Here is a 25830-nt window from a genome sequence, read left to right on the forward strand (position 1 = left end):
GAGTCTTGTTTCAGGCTGGAGTGCAGCCCTGAAATCTTGGCTCACTGCAACCTCCGCCACAGCCTCTGGAGTAGCTGTGATTACAGATGTCTGCCACCATGCCCAGCTAATTTTTTGTATTTTTAGTAGAGATGGGGTTTCACCATGTTGTCCATGCTGGTCTTGAACTCCTGATCTTGTGATTCACCCACCTTGACCTCCCAAAGTGCTGGGATTACAGGTGTGAACCACCATACTCTGCCTTAGTTTCAAAATCTACTGTTACAAATTTTCTTATACTAACCACAGTTTATCAATCACTTTATCCCTCATACCCATACTCACGCTACAATATTTTACACTTAGCACATACAATCTTTCCAGCATTGCACATGCCTACCTTTATTAAGAAAATATATATGACTTTAGAATTTTTCCCTATACCCAATACCTAATAGAGTTCTTTTTTAGCAAGTGCCAATAAATCGTTAAAAGCTCAATACATGTATGATTCTTATAGTTATCAAGAGCACAGTCTTAGGAAAATGGTAGAGCTGATTTTAAATCCTAAATCTAACATGGGTTGTGTAACCCTGCAGAAGCTACTAATATCTCTTAAGTTCACCTTCTTCTATGTCAGGAGAGATGAAGCAGTCTGTGAAGTGTGCTACACTTGAGTGAATGGCTCAGGTAAAGCACACCCAAGTCACCTTTATTTGATACAGATGAGGAGGTATAGACAAGGGAGACAGGGGGGTTGTATGCAATCCTTCAGGCCTTCCTCAAGCTCAGGGGAAACCTACTTTGTTGAACATGGACAGATGTCCTGTGGCTGTGATTCAGTAAAGAAACCCCACCCACTCGCAACACCACCTTCCTTTTAACAGAGATTGCGGGAGAATGGTTTTGTATGTCTGAAGAAAATCCAGTCTGATCTTGGGTCTGTGCTACTTAAGGGAGCTGCAGACAAAATCTTTCAATGGGATGCTTGTGATGATAGGAACTACAGCCTTTCCTTCTGAGGGTGGGGAAAGCCAGTAGTCCCAGCTATTCCTTTTCCATGTCACTCAGAGAAAACTATACATCTTATTCAGTAGACAATTCTGCTTGTCTCCTCTGACTCCTGCAAGAAATGGCAATATTCATGTGCCTGCTTCCAGACATTGTCACCAACAAATCAGTAGATGTTTATTCTTTACAGTCTCTGACATATATTAACTGTTTAATAAATGACGGCTATATAATATCGTTTTAATAAATTAATATATTGCAAAGCCAATGCTATGAATAAGTAGAAAATGTGAGCATGACTATGGTGTAATTGAGGTATTAAAGTCAATCAAAGTCAATTTGATCAAACACATTCCCATAAGATACTCACATCCAACCCATTCTTGGGTTATTTTCTAATTATCTACAAGAATATTTGTCCATTAAGTTTATTACTTCTTCTCGTTTAATAATGGTTTAAAATTACACAACCATAATTTGCCATTAACTCCTGCCATACTATTTCCCTATATGGGTTTAAGTTTGAATTTAAAATCCTATTGGCTCCTGGTACTACTATTTTAACCATGGGTCAATGTGAAAAGAAGAATGACCAAATACATGGACAGTATGCTCACCCCAAAGATAGCAAATGAAGTCCCAGCAAAAAGAATATTCCAGAAGGTTGCAGATCAAGAAAGTGAGGGGGAGGTTTTAGTTATCATGAGTCACAGAGCAGCAGATAACTCAAAAGAACCTGTACTTTAGTTATCACCACCATGTGGACATTATATCTGGTGCTTTAGAGCCAGCAAAACAGCATAAACAGTCTCATTAAACTGTTGCTCTTAAAGTTATGTTTGTTAATATTCAGTTTATATCCTAGATTTAACGCATACTAAGTGTGTGGTATTGAACAAATTGCTTAGTGTTTCTAAGAACCTGTTTTCTCTCTAATAAATGGGTGGTTTGAGGATTAAATTATTAGTAGAATGTCTATGAAAAATTACATGCACAATAACTGTTAGCTATTTTTACACTGTGATAGACAAATATTTTGCAAGGTGGACACTCTGAATAAGTGGAGAATATAACCGTAAATAGGAAGCACTTTGAAATTTGTTTTACTAGTTGTCCATCATGTGACATGAGCTTTGCTAAACTCTATGATCCGAAGACAAATAAGACTACTGTCCAAGCTCTAGTTTCCGGAATCAAAACTGCGGGTAGGATTTTTTTTTAATGCATTATTTTATTCAGGTGTTGTATTTGTGATGTGAGGAACTACATGGAGTAGATAAGCTGGACTGTTGAGGCCAGGAAAGCCTGCAATTACGGTGGACAGACAGTGAGAGGTTAGTTGGTCACTGACTCATCTTTATTATTCAACAACTAGAGGAAATGTCAACATGAGCTTGCTTTCTGGAGTTTGGCAAACTTGCCTGCAAATCCAGCTCTGCCACTTCCTGTCTGTGTGGCTGGAGCAGGTCACTCTCTGTAAGCTTTAGCTTTCTCATTTTCAAAGTAGGTGAACGGAGAAGTTACCTAGTAATATTTATCTGAGCTATTTTGAGGAGTCATAAACTGCTTAGAATAGTACATATAACAAGCACTAAGAAAACACTGCTCTTTCTAGAATTACAGAAATTCATGTTATTAATATTACTATTAGTGTTACTGCTATTATTACTATTAATATTATATTAATACTTTTAGTATTATTTTGTAGGCCCTGGAGAAATCAGGGCTGTCAAAGATGTTTGATGGTAGAGATGGACACTGAGAACAACACGAAACACAGGAGAAGACCCATGCAAACCATGCGACGTGATCCCTCTGTCAGAGTTTACACGACTCACTTGATCCCCTTATGACCTGCTTTCCTTTTATGTAAATAAAGTGAAGCAGAACTTAACTTGGCTTACATCATAAAGTGATAGCATATATGTGAAAAAAGCTTTAGTAGCTAAAAATAAATGTTTACTAGAGAAAAAACAATATTGTGAAATTGAGCCGTCCTTGGTTCTTTTCTAGATTACTTCATACGTGAGGCTCTGAGCAAATTACTGAATCTCTTCAAACCTCACACTGTTCGTCTGATAATTGTAAATCATATTAACTAACTCACTGTTCCATAATGAAAGAGTATCTAACAGGATAATTTGGCTTGAGGTGTACTATCAATAACTCTTAGGTCCCTTCCCCACAAAAAATATATATAATAATACGCTTCATTAAGAACAGACTAAGTGAAATCTGTGGTTTCCATCTTTTTTATGTGAAAGTATTTTAAACACATGTTATATATTCTGGCAGAGGTCTCTACTTTCTGTATAAATTAATAATTTTAATAACTCTGTATAAATTATAAATTAAAATTTAATAATTTTAATAACTCTGTATAAATTAATAATTTATACAGAGAGCACGGCATATTTAAAAGTGAATTGCATGACACTGTTTTTAGGCAAAAGAGAAAAATATTTTTTCATTTTATAACAGATGACTAGTTAAACTAAATGGAACACTCTCCCTTTTATAAAACTAAGGATGCCTAAATGAAATTTTGTCAAATATAACTCATGAAGGAAAGTTCTAATACTTGAAAGTTAGAATCAAGTCAATAATATTCTATTTAAATAAATGCATTCACATGTATCCATGAATCTATCTATCTATCAAGTACTTCCGCCTCTGAATTAAAATGTTAAAGTCGAACAGTAAAGTCAATATTGGCATGCAGGGGCACACACAAAAAAAGCTTTCCACAAAAATCATTCCTATTTTTTATATCTCTTTACATAGCTAAAAAGTCCGTTTCAGTTTGCAGTTTGGCTTTTAAAACATCTCTTTTGATATCTATGTCAGTGTGTTGGATAAACAAACACTTACTGTATGCACATCCAAACACTTCGATTCGCATTCCAATTCTGCCCTTGGGGTTCCATTCTAAAGGGATGAAGCGCAGAAATCTGGCTTTGATAGAAGGCTGGAGTCTATAGTACACAACACTGTCTGCATTTGCATTTCCTGAAAAACCCTACAAGAAAACGGAAAGAAGGAAATCAATGTATATGGAGAATATCCGTTTCAGTTTGTCACCTATAATGTCTATGAGCAATGCGTGATCTGCATTTTACTATGAATGGTGCTACCTTCTACAAGAAAATCACATTAACAGTTATGTCATGATGTCTCTCCATCCACAGAAATCACTGTGGCTTAAACTTTTCTTTTTACGAAGAGAGTTGAAATTCTACCACCCCATTAAACCAGTTTTCAACCACGATACCTGCAATAAAGATTGCTTCTGTAAAGTGTAGATTAAACATAAAAGTATACCATGTCTGTAGCACTTAACATTGTGAATAGTGCCAGAAGAAAGTGAGAAAATATTCTCCAAGGGTTGAAAAAATATTATCTAAGTCAACAAAGAAGTTGCTGACATCACTGATGAATGAATCAACTTACGACATGTTTCGCTTCTTTCGCTTTCTCATCTAACTTATTAATATAAAGGAAAGTACCACCCAACAATGAAGTTCAAGCTACACTCTGGTAACAGGTAGTCGAACCTCAGCAGCATACTGGCATAGACACACATTCAGATTGTTAAGGGAAACTAGAAACAACAATAATTTGGAAGGACCTACAATTAAACTCATGGACTTTAGAATTTTAAAGCTAGAGAAATCTAGCACAGTCAAATTGCAGATAAGGAAATTAAATGTCACAAAGGAGAGGAAAAAAATCCTCTCGTATTTGCAACCATTATATGGTAAGACCAGGAGCTATGCTTCTTCTATAAAATCAGGATGCATCTACCTAACACGTAGCTTACCTGTAACGCCCACATACTGCAGCAAAGAGAATTTGATTCTCCTTGTCAGTCAATCCCCTACCTCTTGCCCCCACCCCACCAGTACCCTATACGCTAAGCAACTTTGTTTTCTTAACAAGACACACATTGTTAAGACTGCAGGTGGAGCCGGGTGCGGTGGCCCAAGCCTGTAATCCCAGCACTTTGGGAGGCCGAGGCGGGCAGATCACGAGGTCAAGAGATCGAGACCATCCTGGCCAACATGGTGAAACCCCGTCTCTACTAAAAATACAAAAATTAGCTGGGCATGGTGGCGCGTGCCTGTAATCCCAGCTACTCGGGAGGCTGCGGCAGGAGAATTGCCTGAACCCAGGAGGCGGAGGTTGCCGTGAGCCGATATTGCGCCACTGCACTCCTGCCTATCACCTGGCGACAGAGTGAGACTCTGTCTCAAAAAAAAAAAAAAAAAAGAAAAAGAAAAGAAAAAGAAAAACAAAAAAGACTACAGGTGGAGAAGTCAGCATGAAGCAAAAGTTATTCTTAATAACTTACATTTCATTTTTATTTCTCCTCCTCCTTGTCATGTCCTCCTCTTCCTCTCCTCCATTTATTTCTTTCATAATAAGGGAACATGCAACTACATTTTCAGGTTCATTATAGGTACCTTGCCCATGACTTGTTCAACAAATAAGTTCAACTTTATGTAGACTGCACAAGGCAAAGATAAATACACTAGAAACGCCAGTACACAAAGAGTCTGACCATTCACCTGTTTTTCTTTCTACTTCACAGATATTCCTTTCCTAGCATTTACCAAAACATTTTCTAATACATTTTTAAAAGATTGAGTGTTTTATAGTTAAATTAATTTGATTTTCCTTGTCAATCCATCCCCTACCTCCTGCCCCCACCCCATCAGTACCCTATATGCTAAATGTTCAAGCTCATACAACACAGGAATATCTGTGATCGCATCTTCAAATTATATCCCAAATCGAGGCATCTTTATCTCAATTATGATCACTCAGTTCAACAAAGAATCACCTCACCAGAACTACCTTGACAGCCTCTTCCTGGTCTTTTTTTAAAAATATATATTTTACTGCATTTTAGGTTTTGGGGTACATGTGAAGAACATGAAAGATTGTTGCATAGGTACACACATGGCAGTGTGGTTTGCTGCCTTCCTCCCCATCACCTATATCTGGCATGTCCCCCCATGTTATCCCTCCCCAACTCCCCACCCCGTACTGTCCCTCCCCTAGTTTCCCCCAACAGACCCCATTGTGTGATGCTCCCCTCCCTGTCTCCATGTGTTCTCATTGTTCAACTCCCCCCATGAGTGAGAACATGTGATGTTTGATTTTCTGTTCTTGTGCCAGTTTGCTGAGAATGATGGTTTCTAGCTTCATCCATGTCCCTACAAAAGACACAAACTCATCATTTTTTAAGGCTGCATAGTATTCCATGGTGAATATGTGCCACATTTTCCCTGTCCAGTCTATTGTCGATGGGCATTTGGGTTGGTAACAAGCCTTTGCTATTGTAAACAGTGCCACAGTGAACATTTGTGTGCATGTGTCCTTATAATAGAACGATGTATAATCCTTTGGATATATACCCAGTAATGGGATTGCTGGGTCAAATGGGATTTCTATTTCTAGGTCCTTGAGGAATTGCCACACTGTCTTCCACAAGGATTGAACTAATTTACACTCCCACCAACAGTGTAAAAGTGTTCCTATTTCTCCACATCCTCTCCAGCATCTGTTGTCTCCAGATTTTTTAATGATCGCCACTGTAGCTGGCATGAGATGGTATCTCAATGTAGTTTTGATTGCATTTCTCTAATGACCAGTGATGATGAGTATTTTTTGATATGTTTGTTGGCCTCATATATGTCTTCTTTTGTAAAGTGTCTGTTCATATCCTTCACCCACTTTTGAATGGGCTTGCTATTTTCTTGTACATCTGTTTTAGTTCTTTGTAGATTCTGGATATTAGCCCTTTGTCAGGTGGGTAGATTGCAAAAATTTTTCCCATTCTGTTGGTTGCTGATTCACTCTAATGACTGTTTCTTTTTCTGTGCAGAAGCTGTGGAGTTTGATTAGGTCCCATTTGTCTATTTTGGCTTTTGTTGCCATTGCTTTTTGTGTTTTAGTCATGAAGTCCTTGCCTATGTTCTGAATGGTTTGACCTAGATTTTCTTCTAGAGTTTTTATAACGTTAGGTCTTATGTTTAAGTCTATCTAATCCATCTGGAGTTAATTTTAGTGTAAGGTGTCAGGAAGGGGTCCAGTTTCTGCTTTCTGCATATAGCTAGCCCGTTTTCCTAACATCATTTATTAAACAGGGAATCCTTTCACCATTGCTTCTTTTTGTCAGAGCTGTCAAAGATCAGATGGTTGCAGATGTATGGCATTGCCTCTGAGGCCTCTGTTCTGTTCCATTGGTCTTTACCTCTGACTGGAAGCATTCCCTTTGAAATCTGGCACTGGACAAGGGTGCCCTCGCTCACCACTCCTATTCAATATAATATTGGAAGTTCTAGCCAGAGCAATCCGGCAAGAAAAAGAAATAAACAGTATTCAATTAGGAAAGGAGGAAGTCAAATTGTCTCCATTTGCAGATGACATGATTGTATATTTACAAGACCCCACAGTCTCAGCCCCAAATCTCCTGAAACTGATAAGCAACTTCGGCAAAGTCTCAGGATACAAAATCAATGTGCACAAATCACAAGCATTCCTATACACCAATAACAGACTTAAAGAGAGCCAAATCAAGAACAAACTGTCATTCACAATTGCTACAAAGAGAATAACATACCTAGGAATACAACTAACAAAGAATGTAAAGGACCTCTTCAAGGAGAATTACAAACCACTGCTCAACAAAATAAGAGAGGACACAAACAGGTCGAGAAACATTCCATGCTCATAGTTAGGAAGAATCAGTATCGTGAAAATGGCCATACTGCCCAAAGTAATTTACAGATTCAATGCTATCCCCATCAAGCTACCACTGACCTTCTCCACAGAACTGGAAAAAACCACCTTAAACTTCATACAGAACCAAAAGAGAGCCCACATAGACAAATCAATTCTAAGCAAAAAGAATAAAGCTGGAAGCATCACACTACCTGACATCAAACTATACTATAAGGCTACAGTAATCAAAACAGCATGGTACTGGCTCCTGGTTTTTTTTAATATCTTGTTCTTTGTCGTCACTCCCAGTATCTTCCCCTCTGAGCACACAGTAACACTAGTGAAGGTAAATTTAACTCTGCCATCCTCACTGCTTCCTTTACCACTTAGAACAAAACCTAAACTCCTTATCCAAACAGTCTTCGGCAACCACTTCCATTATGCTCTAACCACACTGGACCTACTTGAAGAAGCCAAGCTCAGTCCTCTCGGGAATCTGAACCAGCAGTCCATTCTGCTCTGAAAGTTCTTTCCCCAGATCTTTGCATGCCCAGCTTCTCTTGTCATTTTAAGCCTTGACTAAAATATTAGCCCCAAGACAGGTCCCTTTTGATCACAGTCTCTAAAGTACTTGTGTACTTGATACCCCCTGTAAATATCTTCCTACTTTCTCTATATTTCTCATATTTGGGGGGATTTCTCTTATTTGATCATTATCTGCCTGTTTATCTTAATCCTCCTAGAAAACAAACTGTACCAAAGCAGGGAGGTTTATAGTTTTCCATCCATAATACCTAGAACATTGTTCGGCTCAAAGTGGTTCTCAATCTAATATTTGTTGAATGTTTATGTTTGGGAAAGACTGAGCTTAAAAACAGAACAAGTTGAACGGATGTCTCAATTACAGGATGTCTCAGGCATGTCACGTGCTAACGTGCAAATTGCAGTGTATCAGCCCATGATAGGGACACTTACCTAGAACATCTCAAACATATTAGGCCACAGAACTGTCCCCCTCTGTTTTTGCTGTTGTTGCTGCTATTGTTTTGCAGAGCACATTTCTAGACTAGTGTTTCCCAGAACATAAATAGGACAACATTGTTTAATTCCATGGATATTTAGACTCTGATAACCAGACCCTTAGGAGGTTCCATTCTGTTTCAATGACTAAAATTTTTTTGCTGAGGTTTGGTAAGAAAGGTTAGCTGTTTTCTATATAGCACTAACCAAACCTCATTCCCACCCAACCTTGAGAGCACTACAGTCTCAATTTCTATGGAAATCCTGATGATGTGCCTAAAAATTTGATCTGTTTATTTCAGTTTTTCATTTATGATGGCTGATATGGGGCAATGTTTCCCAAACAGACTGCACATTAAAACTCTCAGTGCTGAGACCCTGAGCATTGTTTCTTTTCTCTCTTTCTCTTTCTCTGTGTGTGTGTGTGTGTGTGTGTGTGTGTATACTTATGTCTTTTTTTTTTTTTTTTTTTTTTTTGGTGGGGACAGGGGGACAGAGTCTTGCTCTGGTGCCCAGGTTGGAGTGCAATAGCAGGATCTCGGCTCGCTGCAACCTCCGCCTCCCAGGCTCAAGTGACTCTCCTGACTCAGCCTCCCAAGTAGCTGAGATTACTAGCCCCCATCACAATGGCCAGCTAATTTGTGTTGCATTTTTACTAGAGACAGGGTTTCACCATGTTGACCAGGATAGTCTTAAACTCCTCACTGTAAATGATCTGCCCGCCTTGGCTTCCCAAAGTATTAAGATTACTGGCATGAGCCACAACGCCCAGCCTGTATGCTTATGTCTTTATAAGCTTTCCAAATTACAGTAATGTGCAGCTGAGGATGAGGACCTTAGATCTTCTTATACTTTTGATTCTATTTCCTAGGTGCCACTGGCAGATGAATACAATCCCTAATTATAACTTCTTGAAGAGTGAACAGCTGGATGAGTAATTAAATTACCCACCAAAAGATCTCACATTTGTTTCAAAATTAATGGAAGTTCAATGATTCTGGCATCTTAAGGGACTGAGAGAAAAGATGCATAGCGACAGAGACTGCCAACAGGTAGATGAAATAAGACATCTGCAAATGACAGCCTTTCACTCTTCACTTGATAATTTATGAGTTATTTAAATTTTAAAGACATTAAGAAGAAATATAAGATACATAGTTTATATTAAAAATAAAAATATCATTACCATATTCAAAAATTTTAGCAATTATCTCTTATGGAGGGTAAGGAAAATCGCGAGGTTGGGGATATGGGACTTACAGCATATTCCAGTCAAATCTAGATTTAATAGGCATATATTAATTTTACAGTAATTAATAAAATAATGGTAAGAGACATAGGAGGAGCATACAGCAATATAGCAGACCAGAGCATCATTTAGTAGCACTCTGTATACCTTAAATAACTCTCTAATGCCAATGTTGCTTGGAAAAATATGCAGTTACTATTTATTACATGTATTAACTGATCAATAATATTTGCAATTTTTTGCTCCACTTGTTGAAATTTTTTCACACATAACAAAGATTCTGCTTTGGATTTTAATATTTAATTGAAATTTTCAAAATGTTTATAAATGATGTGTGGGGGTGATGCTACATTACTTTATAAATGAAAAGTCTAGCGCATGCTATGGAGTTTCAAATGTATTCCTTTGCCTAGGAAACTTTCCTCAATTTGCTATAAAGAATTGTTATATAACAATTCATTTAAAAAAAAAAATGCATGGATTTAAATGTCGTTTGAGTTTTTTTTAAAAAATAATAATTTTATTACAGGGACATTTATGTCTTCCTTTAACGATTCTGAACTTTAGTATATTTCAGGATTACTTGAGGTGTTTTTCTTAGAAATGAATCTTGCACCTCTGTACTAAACTTGTGGGTAGGGCCCTGAAATCTGCAATTCTAATGCATGCCAAGCTAATTTTGTACTTTGGGTCTTTATCTCTCTCTCTTTTTTTTTTTTTTTTTTTTTTTTTTGAGATGGAGTTTCGCTCTTGTTACCCAGGCTGGAGTGCAATGGTGCGATCTCGGCTCAGTGCAACCTCACCTCCTGGGTTCAAGCAATTTTCCTGCCTCAGCCTCCCGAGTAGCTGGGACTACAGGCGTGCGCCACCATGCCCAGCTAATTTTTGTATTTTTAGTAGAGTTGGGGTTTCACCATGTTGACCAGGATGGCCTCGATCTCTTGACCTCGTGATCCACCCACCTCGGCCTCCCAAAGTGCTGGGATTACAGGCGTGAGCCACCGCGCCCAGCCTTATCTCACTCTTAAAGTATTCTGGTTTGTGTATAAATCCTGCTCTTTTTTTTGTTCCCTATATTATCTTAAAACTTTTCAGAGAAAAAAAAAAAAGTGAAAAGGTCTCGCTAGGGCTAAATTCCAAACACAGAAATAAATAGTGTCTTAGTCCATTCAAGCTGCTATTTTTTAAAGTTATAAACTGAGTATCTTATAAACAACCAAAATTCATTTTTCACAGTTCTGGAGGCAGAAAAGTCCAAAACCAAGGCACCAGCAGATTAGGTGTCTGGTGAGGGCCCACTTCATGTTTCATAGAATGCCACTTTCTAGCTGTATTCTCACCTTGTGGAAGGGTGAATGGGCTCCTTTAGATCTCTTTTATAAGGAAATTAATTGCATTTCCATGACAGACCTCTTGACCTAATCACCTCCCAAAAGGCCCCACCTAATACCATCTTGTTGAGGATTAAGATTTCAGTAAATGAAGTTTGAGGGGACACAAACATTTGGACCATAACAACTAGTGATTGTGATGTATATTATCCATTTACATGTTTTCAACATGAAAGTTAAGGGCTCAGCATTAGACATAGAAGAAATGTATTAGGTGGCTTTAATATTTGCATCAACTCTGTGTGGCTATTTTTGTACCCACTTTACAACAGAGGAAAATGAAAATTATAGAGATTATGTGCCTAAAGTCACACAGTTAGAAAGTGGTAGAGAAAGGATTTAATTCCAGGCTTTTCTGACTCCAAAGCCCATAATTTAGCTAAGCCATCAAAAGGCATCACTTCAACAGAACATGAAAGCAAACAACTTACCCTAGAGGAAATTTAATATTTTATCTGAAGCTTTTTTCATTTTCTCTCATAATTTATATTTAAAACCTTTTACACACTTTAGAATAATGCAACTTAGGTTATTGTTGAACTGGGACTCAGCTCTACCAGTTGACTTTTACAGACAAAAAGATTTTCTATTAAACTTTACATCCTCCCAAAATTATTGGAGTCAAATAAATGACAAACACTCAAGAATCAATAAATAGTACCCTCCTAATAAACATAGAATATAGAGAAATATGTTATCAAGCACATAAAATATCTGGAAGTAAAATGAATGTTATATATCTTATGTAATAAAAACCAAAAAGCCTTCACTGTATTTTTCTTTTCTTTTAGACTTGGTGATTTCCAAACTCAATGAGGTGTTCATAGATGGTTTAGAAATGTATTTTAACCAAGATAATTTATGTAGTTAATGAATTAAAGTTTCTCATAGGATTTTAAGTATTTCCAAAGTGATTCTAAAGTTTATGAAGAGGCATAATAGCACTAATTTCTTTTTCAAATATTAATTGAGCAACTCACGTATAAAAGCCAAGAAGTATAAAGGGAGATGCCCATATGGCAATTTATAAGAAGCTCTAAAACGTCACTATAATAAATCAGAAACATGGGACCTGTTACATGTAGTTGCATAGCAGACGCTGCAGTTATATAAAAATCAGTCCAACTCCAGCTAAAATGAACAGCAGCATGAGCAGAAGTTTAATACAAAAAAGAGGCAAACATGAAAATCCCCTTGTCATTAATAACCTCTCTTATTGTGAAACTTCTTGTGACTACATGTGCCCTACACATGAACTATTTTCAAGTACAACTCACTTTGACATAGTTAGCTGACATGCAGGTGCTAAATAAATCACAGTAACATGCTGTCAAATAGAAATGATTTTATAAATAATTTTATGATGTCAGATATAGCTCTTTATTAAATGTGCCTCCCACAAGGTTGTCTGGTCTAGAAAAGCACATAATAAAAGCAAAGAGAAATAAGAACTACTAAAAAAGTAGAAAATTTGCAAACATAAACCCAGATAAAAATGACTTCTTCTGAGATGGAGTCTCGCTCTGTTGCCCAGGCTGGAGTGCAGTGTCATGATCTCGGCTCACTGCAACCTCCACCTCCTGGGCTCAAGTGATGATTCTGCCTCAACCTCTCAAGTAGCTGGGACTACAGGTGTGTGCCACCATGCCTGGTTAATTTTTTTATTTTTAATAGAGACGGAGTTTCACCATATTGGCCAGGCTGATCTTGAATTCCTGACCTTGTGAATCTACCCACCTTGACCTCCCAAAGTGCTGGAATTATAGACCTGAGTCACCGGGCCAGGCCAAGGCTAACTTTTAAACACATATTGAACAAGACATCAGGACAGTATCTTAAAAAGTTGATTCAGGCCAGGCATGGTGACTCTCACCTGTAATCCCAGCACCTTGGGAGGCCAAGGCAGGCAGTTTACTTGAGGTCGGGAGTTCAAGACTAGTCTGACCAACATGGAGAAACCCGTCTCTACTTAAAAAAAAAAAAAAAAAATTAGCCGGGCATGGTGGTGCATGCCCATAATTCCAGCTACTCTGAGGCTGAGGCAGGAGAGTTGCTTGAACCCGGGAGGTGGAGGTTGCAGTGAGCCGAGATTGCACCACTGCACTCCGGCCTGGGCAACAAGAGTGAAACTCCATCTAAAAAAAAAAAAAAAAGTTGATTTAATCTTGATTATGAATGTAATTTATTTATTATAATAAAGAAATAGCAATGAGAATCCTCTAATCAAATTAGAATGTTATGTTTTGAGCTGCACATATGATAAATCTCAATTTTCAAAATTAAAGGGAATGGAATTTTATTAAATAAAATCAGTCTCTACCACCTTCCAAAAATATTGAGTATCATTAAAATATTTATTTGAAGGTACATGAAATTATTAATGATAACTTGATGAGGTCCCTTGTGTGAATCATTATATTAGAATCTATGGAGATACAAGTTATAAAATATACTGTTCAGTACCTTTTGCATAAAAGGATTTGAATTCTCAACACAGAAAGATCAAATAGCCAGAAGAGAAAAAGCACATGAAAGATGCAAACTTGGCTGTAATCTGTAACTATTATTGAAACACAGCAATAAATTGTTATATGAGAGATATGTGGACAAGTCATAAAGTTTACATTTATATTAGGGTATTACAGGTAAAATTTTTTAGAGAAATTTGTATTGAGATGGAAAATAGCCATAAAAATTCATATTATGGTACTGCTAGACTGAAAATTCTGAATCTTCCTTTTGGAATGAAAAAAAAAAAAAAAGGAGTTGGAGAGCTAAACATGTAATGAAATATTAAATGTCCAAGATCTAGAAGAAGAAAACCCACATTTGAGGCTTTCTCTTTAGGCATAACTAAAGGATTTCTGAAGAGGAGAAACAGAAGAGAGGTAGTGTTGTTGTTGTTGTTGTTGTTGCTGTTTGTCATTGTTTTCTGAGCAGTTTTCACAGGGTTAGGGACAAAATTCTAGTTCTAGAGCCCTTAAAGATGAGAATATTTTACAGGCTTCTATAGGCTTTTGGTAAGAATTTGGAGGATCTACTTTTTAGGATAAAGAGAAAGCCAGAGATGGACCAACAAAAAAATGGAGATTAAAGGTAAACTTCCCATCTTCCCAAACTATAGGGAATTATACTGAGACTGTCAGAGAAGTTCAGTGTTTCTGGTTGCCTATACAAGTGCCTTTGTAGAAAGATATCCCTCTAGGCCCAAAATCATCTGTTCATTTTTTTTTCTTATGTAGTATCCTATGTATGTTTAAAAATAATAAAATAGCAGCAAAACCTATTCTTAAAGAGAAATTTATATTTAGCTCCTACAGAATATACATTATTATTATATATATTCTACAGAATATACACATTATTCTAATGCTAGAATATATTAGAATATATATATTAAAATATTTACACACACAAGGTACTCTACTCATCTCAGAGTGAAACACTGCTCTACACTGCACCACAAGAACAAAACAAACAAACTAGAAATCAGTAACTTTTCTTAGACCCATCAGAGAACTCAGCTTCCATGGTGCTATAGAATAAATTACACCCTCTCAAAATGCGTATGTTCAAGTCCCAACTCATGATGTGACTATATTTGGAAATGAGGTGTTTGGCAGGCAATCAAATTTTGATAAGGTCATGAAGGTGGGACCTTCATTAGGAAATTAGTGCCCTTATAAGAATAGGAAGAGAGATCAGATTTCTTTTTCTTCACCATGTGCAGATACAGCAGAGAGCTAACCACTTGCAAATCACATGTAGGACACTAACCAAGAAGTGAATTGACTAGCACCTTGTTCTCAGACTCCTCAACCTCAAAAACTGTTAGTAATAAATGTTTGTTGTTTCAGCCACCCAGACTATGGTACTTGTTATAGCAGCCCAAGCTAGTACACGTGACACAACACCATGCTGAAATCTAGAGGGACGAGATCATCCAAAGAGTCAGAGCTGAGATCCGTCCACCTGGAACAAAAGCCTCTGGCACCAGAAACAAGAAGGAACACTTCCATGGTAATTTGGATGAATGAAACTGAGTGTGGACTAGCATGAGAGTGAGAAGTTCCCTACCACAGTCTAAGAGGGCTCCAAATTTCTGTGGGCTTTATCTCTGAGAACCCATCCATGCATTCTATGAAGATTAGAAAAAGATTCCCTCCTGGCTCTAGAAGGAAGCGGGATAGGGCATCATTGGGAAGTATGCTCAGTTTTCTTCATAATGAAGTTCCATTCTCCCAAAGAAGACACTGTGCTGGAACCTCTCCCAGCTGGAGGACCATACTTCTCCCATTCCAGCCTCCCTACCTTTCCTGTCTTACCTAAGGGAAAAAAAGGCAACAGGAGTCAGAGCTTCACAGAAATAGACTGGAAACCCAGTAAACAGGAAAGAAAATAGAGGACTGGATATAAAGAGGCTATATCACTAGATAAATGCTTGTGAAGGTCACAGTTCTGAGACAACAACCCACTGAAACACTGAAATTGAATTGGAATATTACAGAATATTGCTCCTCTCTCATATTACACCACCACACAATAGGAGTCCAGTGCAATAATACTGAATAACAATTGAAAGACCTAAAAAACAAAGACTGTCTCTGAAGAAAATTTAAGTCAATGAAGAAAAAGAAACAAGAGCATTAGATGAACTGCAAGCATCTGGTACCTATAGCACCTATAGCAAACATAAAATATAACCTAATTCTTAGCCAGAGTAATGTAAATCTTTATACTAACAATCTATTAGTCTTAGTTTCTATTGTCAGATATAGTACATTCTGATTTCAATGAAAAATTACACCAAAAAGTAAGGAAAAATCCCCACATTCTGCAGAGATAAAACAATCATCAGAACAAGACTCACATATGCCACAGATATTGAAAATCAGACGAGGTTTTAAAACAACTATGATTAATATTCTAAGGGGTCTAACGGAAGAAAGCACACAACATGCAAAAACAGATGGGCAATGTAATCAAAGAGATGAAAACTCTACAAAAGAATCAAAGAGAAATGCCAGAAATTAAAAATCCTGGAACAGAAATGAACAATGCCTTTGATAGGCCCATCAGCAGATTCAACACAACCAAAAAAAATCAGTGTTTCAAGAAAAGAAGATACAAATTTCTCAAGCTGTAATAGAAAAAGAAAAAGAAAAAAAGCAGAAGGTGGCATCAAGAATTGCGGGCAATGACAAAAGTTGTAACATAGGCATAAGTGAAATACCAGAAGGAAAAGATAACAGATCAAAGAAATATTTGAAGTAATAATGGCCAATACTCTTCAGTATTAATGACAGACACAGAACTGTAGATCCATGAAGGTGAGAGACTAAAAATGAAGGTTAAAAAACAAAATAAAAACTATACTGAGTCATAACAGATTCAAATTACAGAAAACTCAAGACAAAAAGAAAATTTTAGAAGCAGCAGAGGGCATCAGAAGGTAGATACATTACTGATAGAGAAAGAAAGATAAAAATTTCATTGGACTTCTCATCAGAAAACATGCAAACAAGAAAAGAGTAAAATATGTAAAGCATTGAAAGAAGTAAAAATAATCTAGAACTCTATATCCAGAGAAATTACCCTTCCAAAGTGAAGGAGAAATAAAGACTCTCAGGTAAACCAAAACTGTGGAATGCATTAAGAGCATTCCTACCCTGTAATAAAAGTTAGAAGGATTTCTTCCAACAAAAGAAAAGTTGTATAGCTCAGAATTCTGTATCTTCATTGAGAAAGGAAGAACATTAAATAAATAAAAGAAGATAAAGTAAGATCATTTATTTGTCTTAGTTAATTTAATCCTCAGTTAATAGATAAGTATTTAAAATAATAATCATCTTGTATTAAGTGCTTTTAGCACATGGATAAATTAAATAAAGTTATTTTTATTGCAAATTAATATTACATTCACTTAAATTACAAATGAATATTGCCAGGTACAGAAGGGAGAAGTTAGGAATACTCTGTTACAAGGGACCTGCACTGTATAATAAGTAGAATAGGGTTAGTAATATTTGAAAATGGACTTTGGTTTAGTTAAAGGCAGCCACTGACAATTTTTTAACATATAACTAATATGGTAGAAGAGAAGATAAAATAGAATCATACAAAATTTTCAAATGAAATCAGATAAGAAATTTTAAATGGGAGCAAAAAAAATTGAGAACAAATAAAACAAATATAAAACAATTATAAGCATGATAGATATCAATTCAAATATATCAATAATCACTTGAACAGTGAATCATAGAAATAGACCACTTACAGAGATTATCAGAGTATATAGAAAGAGCAGGCCCACCTATATGTTGTCTACAAGAAATCCACATTAAATATAGACCAACATACATTAAAAGTAAATGGGATGTAGAAAGATATATCATATGTTAACACTAATAAAAAATAAAAGCTGCAGGAGCTATATTGATTTCAGACAAAGAAACCTGCAGAACAAGGAAGATTATTAGGGATAGTGAGAAACATTTCCTAATGACAAAGTGATCAATTTTCCAAGATGGTAAAATAATCCTTATTGTGACGGCAACTAACAACAGAGTCAAAAATACATGAGGCAAATACTGATAGAATGGCAAGTTAAAAACAGACAAATTTGTTATTATAGTTGGAATAATTGGTATATCAAGTAATCAGGAAAACAGTAAGAATATAGAAGACCTGAACATCACTATTATTCAACTAAATTTCATTAACATTTTAAGAACATTTCATCCAACAGCAGCCACACTCTTCTTAAGCTCACATGGAACATTCAGAATGCTTCATGGGTCATAAAACATACCCTTGCAAATTTAAAACAATATAAATCATACAAAGTATGCTCTCAGGCCATAATGGAATTAAACTATAAATCAATAACAGCCTAAACATCTGAAAATGATTCAAGTTAAAAGCAGAAGTTTCATGTGAAATTATCTAGAATTTTAAAATCAATATGTAAATGAAAATGTAACATCAAAATGTACAGGATAGAGCAAAACCAGTGTTTGAGGAAAATTTGTGGCATTAAATGCATATATTAGAAAACAAACAGAAGATTAAAATAAGTAACCTAAGTTTTCATCTTAGGTTATTAGAGAATTTAGAATTGAAGTCTAAAGAATGTAGAAAAAAAGAAATTTTAAAAATCAGAGCACAAATTAATTGCAAACAGGAAGACATTAGAGAAAATCAAAAAAACCAAGAGGTGGTTCTTTGAAAAGTTTTCTAAGATTAATAAACCTCTAGTCATGCTATCTATGGTCGGGGAAAAGAACAGAAAAAAAAGATCCAAATTATCAATATCACAAATAAAAGAGAAGTCACCAATATGGAGCCCATGGATATCAAAAAAAGACAGAAGATAAATGAGTTAAGGACAGAAGTTAAGACACTAGGGAAAAAAATACAGCAAATGAAAGCCAAAAACAAAAAAGAATTTTAAAAATGAATGAATAAATGACAAAAATAAGGCAGAGTTTAAAAAAAAAACAGTCTATCTATACAATGGGAAAGTACTCAGTAATAAAAGACACAAACTGATGATATACTCAACAACACAAAACAATTTAAAAAATATTTTGTAGAATGAAAACTGCCAGAAATAAAAGTGAACCCTAGATTATTTCATTTATAGGAAATTCTGGAATAGTAAAAATCCTCCATAGTGATAGAAAGCTGATTATTTCCAGGGTCAGGGTGTGATGAAGGTTGTCTACAAAGGAACATGAAGGAACTTTGTTGGGTGATGGAAACATTCTAATTCCTTTTTGTGGAATTAAAAATGCTTACATTTATCAGAACTCATCAATTTCTGTACTTTATTTGGGTTCATTTTATGTCAACTAAATACTTTCTCAATAAAACTGATTTTTAAAGGTAATCAATAGTATTATACTGTAAAACATGTATTAATTCAATGTATTATTGGACTTTGGATTCTAATTCAAATAATAAATTTTAAAAAGATATTTTTACAGTACAAGCAAGTCAAATAACCTATGATTATTTTATGATATTACAGAACTTATCAATTGTGTTAGATAAGTTCATTTAAGTTCTATTTAAAAACAAACTCCTTACTGATTATAAATCTATTTTGTAGAATCTTTGAAGAAAGTCATGCAATATTAGGTATATTTTTAACCAGGGAAGTAGTAAGAAGATGTACAAATAAGGAAATAGTGGTCATACGTATCAAATAGCATTACAATGCAATTCTATATTTCATCTGTGTGTGTTTAGAAAACATACTTCAGAAATAAATTTGTGCTATAAATCTGAAATATACACAAAATTTGGAGGAATTGTGTTTATTCTGAATGTTGGAAATTCAGACTATTGTAATTACTTTTCATTTTGATTTCTGTAAATTCTTCTTTCTACAAGACGTATTATTCCTCACATGAATAATTACCAAAATTGGGGGTAAAAACCCATAAGTTGGTTTTTGAAAAAAAATATTTAAATGGATTACCTCCATTCCCTGTGATGTGCTGATTTCACATTGCATGCCTGTATCAAAACATTTCATGCACCCCAGAAAAAATAAAAAAGAAAGAAATTTTTAAAGAAGGCTTGATCACTACCTCAATCCATATGCTAGGATTAATTCAGGAAAGAAAAAATTAAGAGACATGAATAAACAGTATCAGTAACGCAAAAGAGCATCTTATGATGAGCCTATACACATTAGAGTGATAATGATATTCTGAATGACACCACTAATTTTATAAATTTAAATGAAATAAACAAATTCCAAACCAATCGCCACTTACCAAAACAGATGAGAACAGGAAAACCTGAACTGCCTACCTCTATTAGATTAAATGCATAAATGTAAACATATGCACACAGAAAATTGCAGGCCTTGAAGTCTTTCCTAGTGAATCATTCTAAGTATTTAAGGAAAAAAATCACACCCATATTAAACAAGTTTTCTGTTCAAAGAACAGAAAAACAGAGAATGTTTCCCAGCTTGCTTTGTCAGGCCAGCATAACCTTGATATTAAAATCTGACACGGAACTTGCAAGAGGGAAAATAACAATCATACTCATATCCAGAACTCCTCAAAATAGTTTAAAAGTGATTCTACAATATAAAAATATAGAAATAATAAATCATGTCTCAATCAAGTTAATTCCAGGAATGCAAGAATTGCTTAATTTGTAAAAGTCAGTCAATGTAATTTATCACATTGAAGAACATACGGTTTTCTCAACATATACAGAAACAGCGTTTGATAAAATTTAATATTCACACATGATGAAAATTCTCAGCCCAGTAGGCAGTTTCTAAATCTATAAAGGTATGTATAAAAGTCTTATAGCAAGCATCACATAGAAGAAGAAATGCTGAGAACTGCTTTTAGTTTGAGAGTGTAACAAGTATGCTCTGTATAGACCCTTTCATTAAACATGTAATAAACTTCTAGTTAGTGCAGTAAAGCAAGAAAAATATTTATCAGGTAGAAGGATTGGAAAGGAAGAAATAAAACTGTCTTTATTTACAGGTGTATGATTGTGTATGTAGGAAATTTGAAAAATTAGTTTAGCAAGTCTGTTAGATAAAAGTCTATATATAAAAATGAATTAAACATCTATACAAAAGCAACAGAAAGTGAAATTTCTGAGTGACATTTACATTAGCATTAAAGTGTATTATGTAACTGTAAAAAACTAATACTAAATATTTAATGCCTTTACATAAAATATTATTGATGGAAATTTTAAAAGACTTATAGTAGAAAATACAATATTGAAAAGATGTCAATATTCCTAAATTAATGTATAGATTCAATCAAATTCAAAGTGACATTTGTGTGTGTGCACAAATTACAAGATACTTACAAATTTTATGTGGAAATGTAACTAAATGGGAATCGGAAGATACTCCTGAAGAAAGACGAAGTTGGAGGGTTTTGCTTTAAAAAAAAAAAACAACTAGATATTAAGTCTTATAATGGGATTTAAAAAAAGAGAATGTCATATTGGCAAGTACCTCAAAGAGATCACTGGAACAGAACAGAGACTCTAGAAACAGATTTAGCATATATGGAGAGCGGATTTTTAACTGTGTTTGCCATGCAGAGCAGTGGGGAGAAAAACGGTTGTTTTAAAAACATGGAGCTGTATAAATTGGATATCCCCACTGGAAAATAATTTAAAAAGAAAAATCTAAAAATCAAAAGAGTTGAGCTCATGGACATTGAGAGTAGACAGACGGTTACCAGAGGCTGGGAAGTGTAGTGGCGGGAGTCGGGCAAGGTGGGAATGGTTAACGAGTACAAAACAAATAGATAGAACGACTAAGACTTCTTATTTGATAGCACAACAGGGTGACTATAGTCAATAATAACTTAACTGTACGTTTTAAAATGACTTAAAAAGTATAACTGCATTGTTTATAACTCTAAGGATAAACTCTTGAGGGAATGGATTACCCTCATTCCCCGTGATATGCTGATTTCACACTGCATGCCTGTATCAAAACATTTCATGCACCCCAGAAAAAGTAAAAAAGAAAGAAATTTTTAAAGGATCGATCACTACCTCAATCCATATGCAGAAATGAGTTCCAGGAAAATTGTAGAAATAAATGTGAAAGGCAAAACAGCAACGTTATAGGAAGATAACTTAGCTGAATATTTTCATGATTTTAACAAGTTCAACAATTTTCTTAACCATTTAATGAAACTGATGTCAGAATACATTAATAACGTCTGTCCATCTAAAGATGTTGGAATAGAAAGAAACCACAGAATGGTAGAACCTATTTTTCAGTATATTAGCATCCACAATACATAGTGAACTACAAAGCAGTAATAAAGAAAAGAGAAAAAATACTTAAATGCCTAAAAAAATCTATGCAGTAGTTGCTCTTATTTGACGCTGGACAATGCCAATTAGAACCAAAGCATGAGAGTTATGCACACCAACTAGAAAGGCTAAAACTGAGAGAAAGAATAAAAATCTAAAACACAAGAAAATTGATAATACCAAGTACTTTCAAGAATGTAGAACGAATGGAATTTTAATATACTGCTGTTGAGAATATAAATTGGTATAATATCCATTAAAATCACTTTGTATTTTCTACTAAAGTTAAATACATACATTTTTTATGAGTTGGCAATTTCACTCTGAAGAATGATGTACCCAATTCAAAATCAGGCATTTTTCTGGTTAGCAAAAGACATGCATGTGTGTACATAAATATTTTCAAAGCATTGTTTATAATTTCCCCAAAGTATATTCACATGTCCAATTATAAAATGAATTTTAAAATACTGGTCTATTTTTAAATTATATTTTTTAACATGGATGCTTTTCATAAGCATGATGTTAACCCAAGGAGCCAGATAGTTAAAAGTTCATATAGTATGATTCCTTCTGTACAGGCAAAACTAATCCATGGCAAAAGAATTCATAATCATGATTATTTGGTGGGAAGAGGGAGTTAGTAGTGAAAAGTAACAGCACGAAAGTTACAATAAAATGCTTGGCCTAAGTAATATTTACATACTGTTTTCACTTTTTGATAATCCAATGAATTGCATATACATTTAGGCTTTTTGTATTTTTCTGGATGTGTATTGTCTTTTATTATAAAAAGTTACATGAAAATGAGCATGCTAACTATGAAAAGGAAATCGGTCCTTGGCACTTTAAAAAATAGTTCAGTGAAGACAATCAAGATTTAAATTTTGCATGTATTTATCCAAAAGCAAAAAGAGAAGACTTTTGAAGAATATCTCATTAAAATTCTATTTTTCACTTTTGTGCTTTTTTTATAGATCATTAAGAACACTATGAGAAATACCTTTCAATTCAGATTTTAGATATCATATAATTTATCATGCATTATACCATAAAGAGCTCGATTAGCATCTCTCATTTTACCATTAATATTACTAAGAATAATGGCATTCTTATGACCATTACCATTAAAATCCCTATTGTTCAGTGCTGAAAGAAAACTACTGAATTCCCCATTAGAGACATTATAAAATTTAAAGTAAATTATTCCTCACTTACCTGTATATTCTATTAATGTTTTTATACAGTCATTCTAATATGCTGATTAGCATTCAGACTCCTTCAAAATGTCATTTATTAAATAAATTGCTAATTGTTTTCCCAAATGGAAACTTAAATATGTGCCTTAGAAAGAGACTCAAAATCAACCAACATTTCTAAGCAAATTAAAATAAATATCCAGTTTATTATACTTAATTTGAAAAACTAGAATGTTTTAAAATTTGGATAGAGTTCAATCAGCCCTTACTGTTTCTTAAGAGTTCAGAGCTGATGACCCTCATTATGGCCTCTGAAGCCATATATTATTTAATGTACATTAGTAATGCTATTATATGTGTATGGATGTACATTAATGTATACTTCATATTGTAATGTTTATGGTGACGTACATTAGACACTACATACTTTATTTAGCTGAAGACCACTGTATGCTTATGTAGATTCTAACCTACACTTTCACGGAAGCTAGACACTGGGAAAATCTCAGTAACCTCTGAGATACACCTAACTGTGATATTAAGATTTAGGAAATAGAAAAATTAATGATCTCTATAGTATTATTTTTTAAGTTGCTGCCAACTTTAAATTTTACCAAACGTTTTTAGGATACGTAGACAAACATACGATGCTGTGTTATTTTGGGTTATATGACCTTCAGAGTCTGTACAATTTAGTCACACAATTAAAGTTTCATTATAAAGTCAAAAGAAAGAGTACTTTAGTAATAATGTCATCAGAACTTAACCTACTCTTCACAAAGACAAACTCCTCTGTCATTTGGGAGCAGAGGGCGAATAAATGCATGCAGCAGACACTATTTTAGACTGGTGCAAATTGTTTATTTCAATCAATAATAACACCTGCCTACTTGCACTACCTTTTGAAACACTGCCAGATCTAACAAAACTACAAAACAAACAAGTAAATGGCTCACATACCCATGGGTATCTTGATATAGATAAATGGAACAAGAAGAGAGAATACTTGAAGGCTTTAATACATGTTCTCCATTTTTAATGCTCGGATGTCTGAAATTTTGGAAATACTTCTTCTACTCGACACAGATGACAAAAACATTTATTTCATGTTCAAAAAAATCTTCTTAATCTTTGCAGACAACTTTTTTCAAGCACCAAAAATCATTATTACAGCAACAAGTAAATATTAATACAGCCTCCAAGCCCTTTTCATAAAGAGAAATCAAGTATGCTCATCCAAATCTTTCTACTGGAGACCTTAATATGACCTGGAAAAAAAAAACAACCAAACAAAGAAGACAATCCTGGCTCTGAAAAGATGGGGATCCATCACTTAACAGCTGGAAAATCTTGAATCAGATTCCTAAACCTCAGTTTCTTTATCTATAAATTGGAGATAAGAATACTTACTTCCAAAGTTTGATATCCAAATTAAGTAAGATGAAGAGATTAACATCTGCCTACTTCATAACAAGCCTCAATAATATGCAGTTGTGATTGTTGTGTTGTGTAGTGATTAAGTCTTCACAGATGGCACACTGTTACAGACAGTTTATGAGTCTGACTCTGAATCTCATTACTTGAGTTTAACATCCAACTCATCCAGCTAGAGAGTAAAAAGAGAAATAGTAATGCCTCTATATGTACTTTGATCAAAGTGACAACTCCATTTGGGAAATAAAGCCAAATAATTACGTGAATGTAGTAGACAATATTTTTAACCTCAAGACAAAAGATATCAAGAAAATACTTCCTAGGAAAGTTACCCCAACAAAATTAGTTTTAATTTCTTTAATGCAGAATTTTATTTTCTTTTAAATTAGTTTGCCTTTGCATATAATTTTTTGGAAATTATACTTCAGCCATCATAATTTTAGCACCATGTAGCAACCAGAAGTTCCTAAACATCCCTATGGTTTCTGTTTCAATGCAATTTAGAATGTTTGACTAACATTTTTAAATTATTTTAAAAGTAACATACATAACTTTTATAGATATTTGTATGCATCCTCTTAAGTCAGTTTATAAAACATATTGCATGTGATTTTAACGATGCTGTATAAGTACTTTAAATTCTGCTTATTTTAAGAAACTACATTATTCATAATACATAGAATAACTTTAAGTGCTTTTGTAAGGAACCAGATAAAATGCTTGGCTGCTCCCTATAGATTAAAAAAAATTAAAATAAACGTATCTGAGGGTGAATTCTTTAGCATTCCAATGACAAAGTAATGGGGCTTATTATTTTACACTTAAATGATATTTATCTTAATGCCATATGTATGTAAAGGCTGCTGTGCCATGCATTCAAATTTTCTTCTGAATTCTTCCACAACAGTCACAAAATCTTAGGCCACAAATGTATAGTAATGAAACAAAGGATAACAGACATAATGACATTCTGGCTTTGTTCCCACAGGTT

General features: G+C 34.7%; 1 protein-coding gene across 4 annotated transcripts in view; it reads right to left on the bottom strand.

Annotated features, from left to right (window-relative positions):
- CNTNAP4 (contactin associated protein family member 4) overlaps positions 1-25830 on the bottom strand; it is a 369359-nt gene that overhangs the window by 212504 nt on the left and 131025 nt on the right. For all 4 annotated transcript variants that reach the window (XM_074404947.1, XM_074404931.1, XM_074404936.1 and 1 more), the window contains one exon: positions 3862-4009. In XM_074404947.1, the coding sequence (XP_074261048.1) occupies positions 3862-4009 (148 nt within the window). The remainder of the gene's footprint in view (positions 1-3861; positions 4010-25830) is intronic.

This window comes from Saimiri boliviensis, chromosome 1 (genome assembly GCF_048565385.1).
Source record: "Saimiri boliviensis isolate mSaiBol1 chromosome 1, mSaiBol1.pri, whole genome shotgun sequence".
Classification (NCBI taxonomy): Eukaryota; Metazoa; Chordata; class Mammalia; order Primates; family Cebidae; genus Saimiri; species Saimiri boliviensis.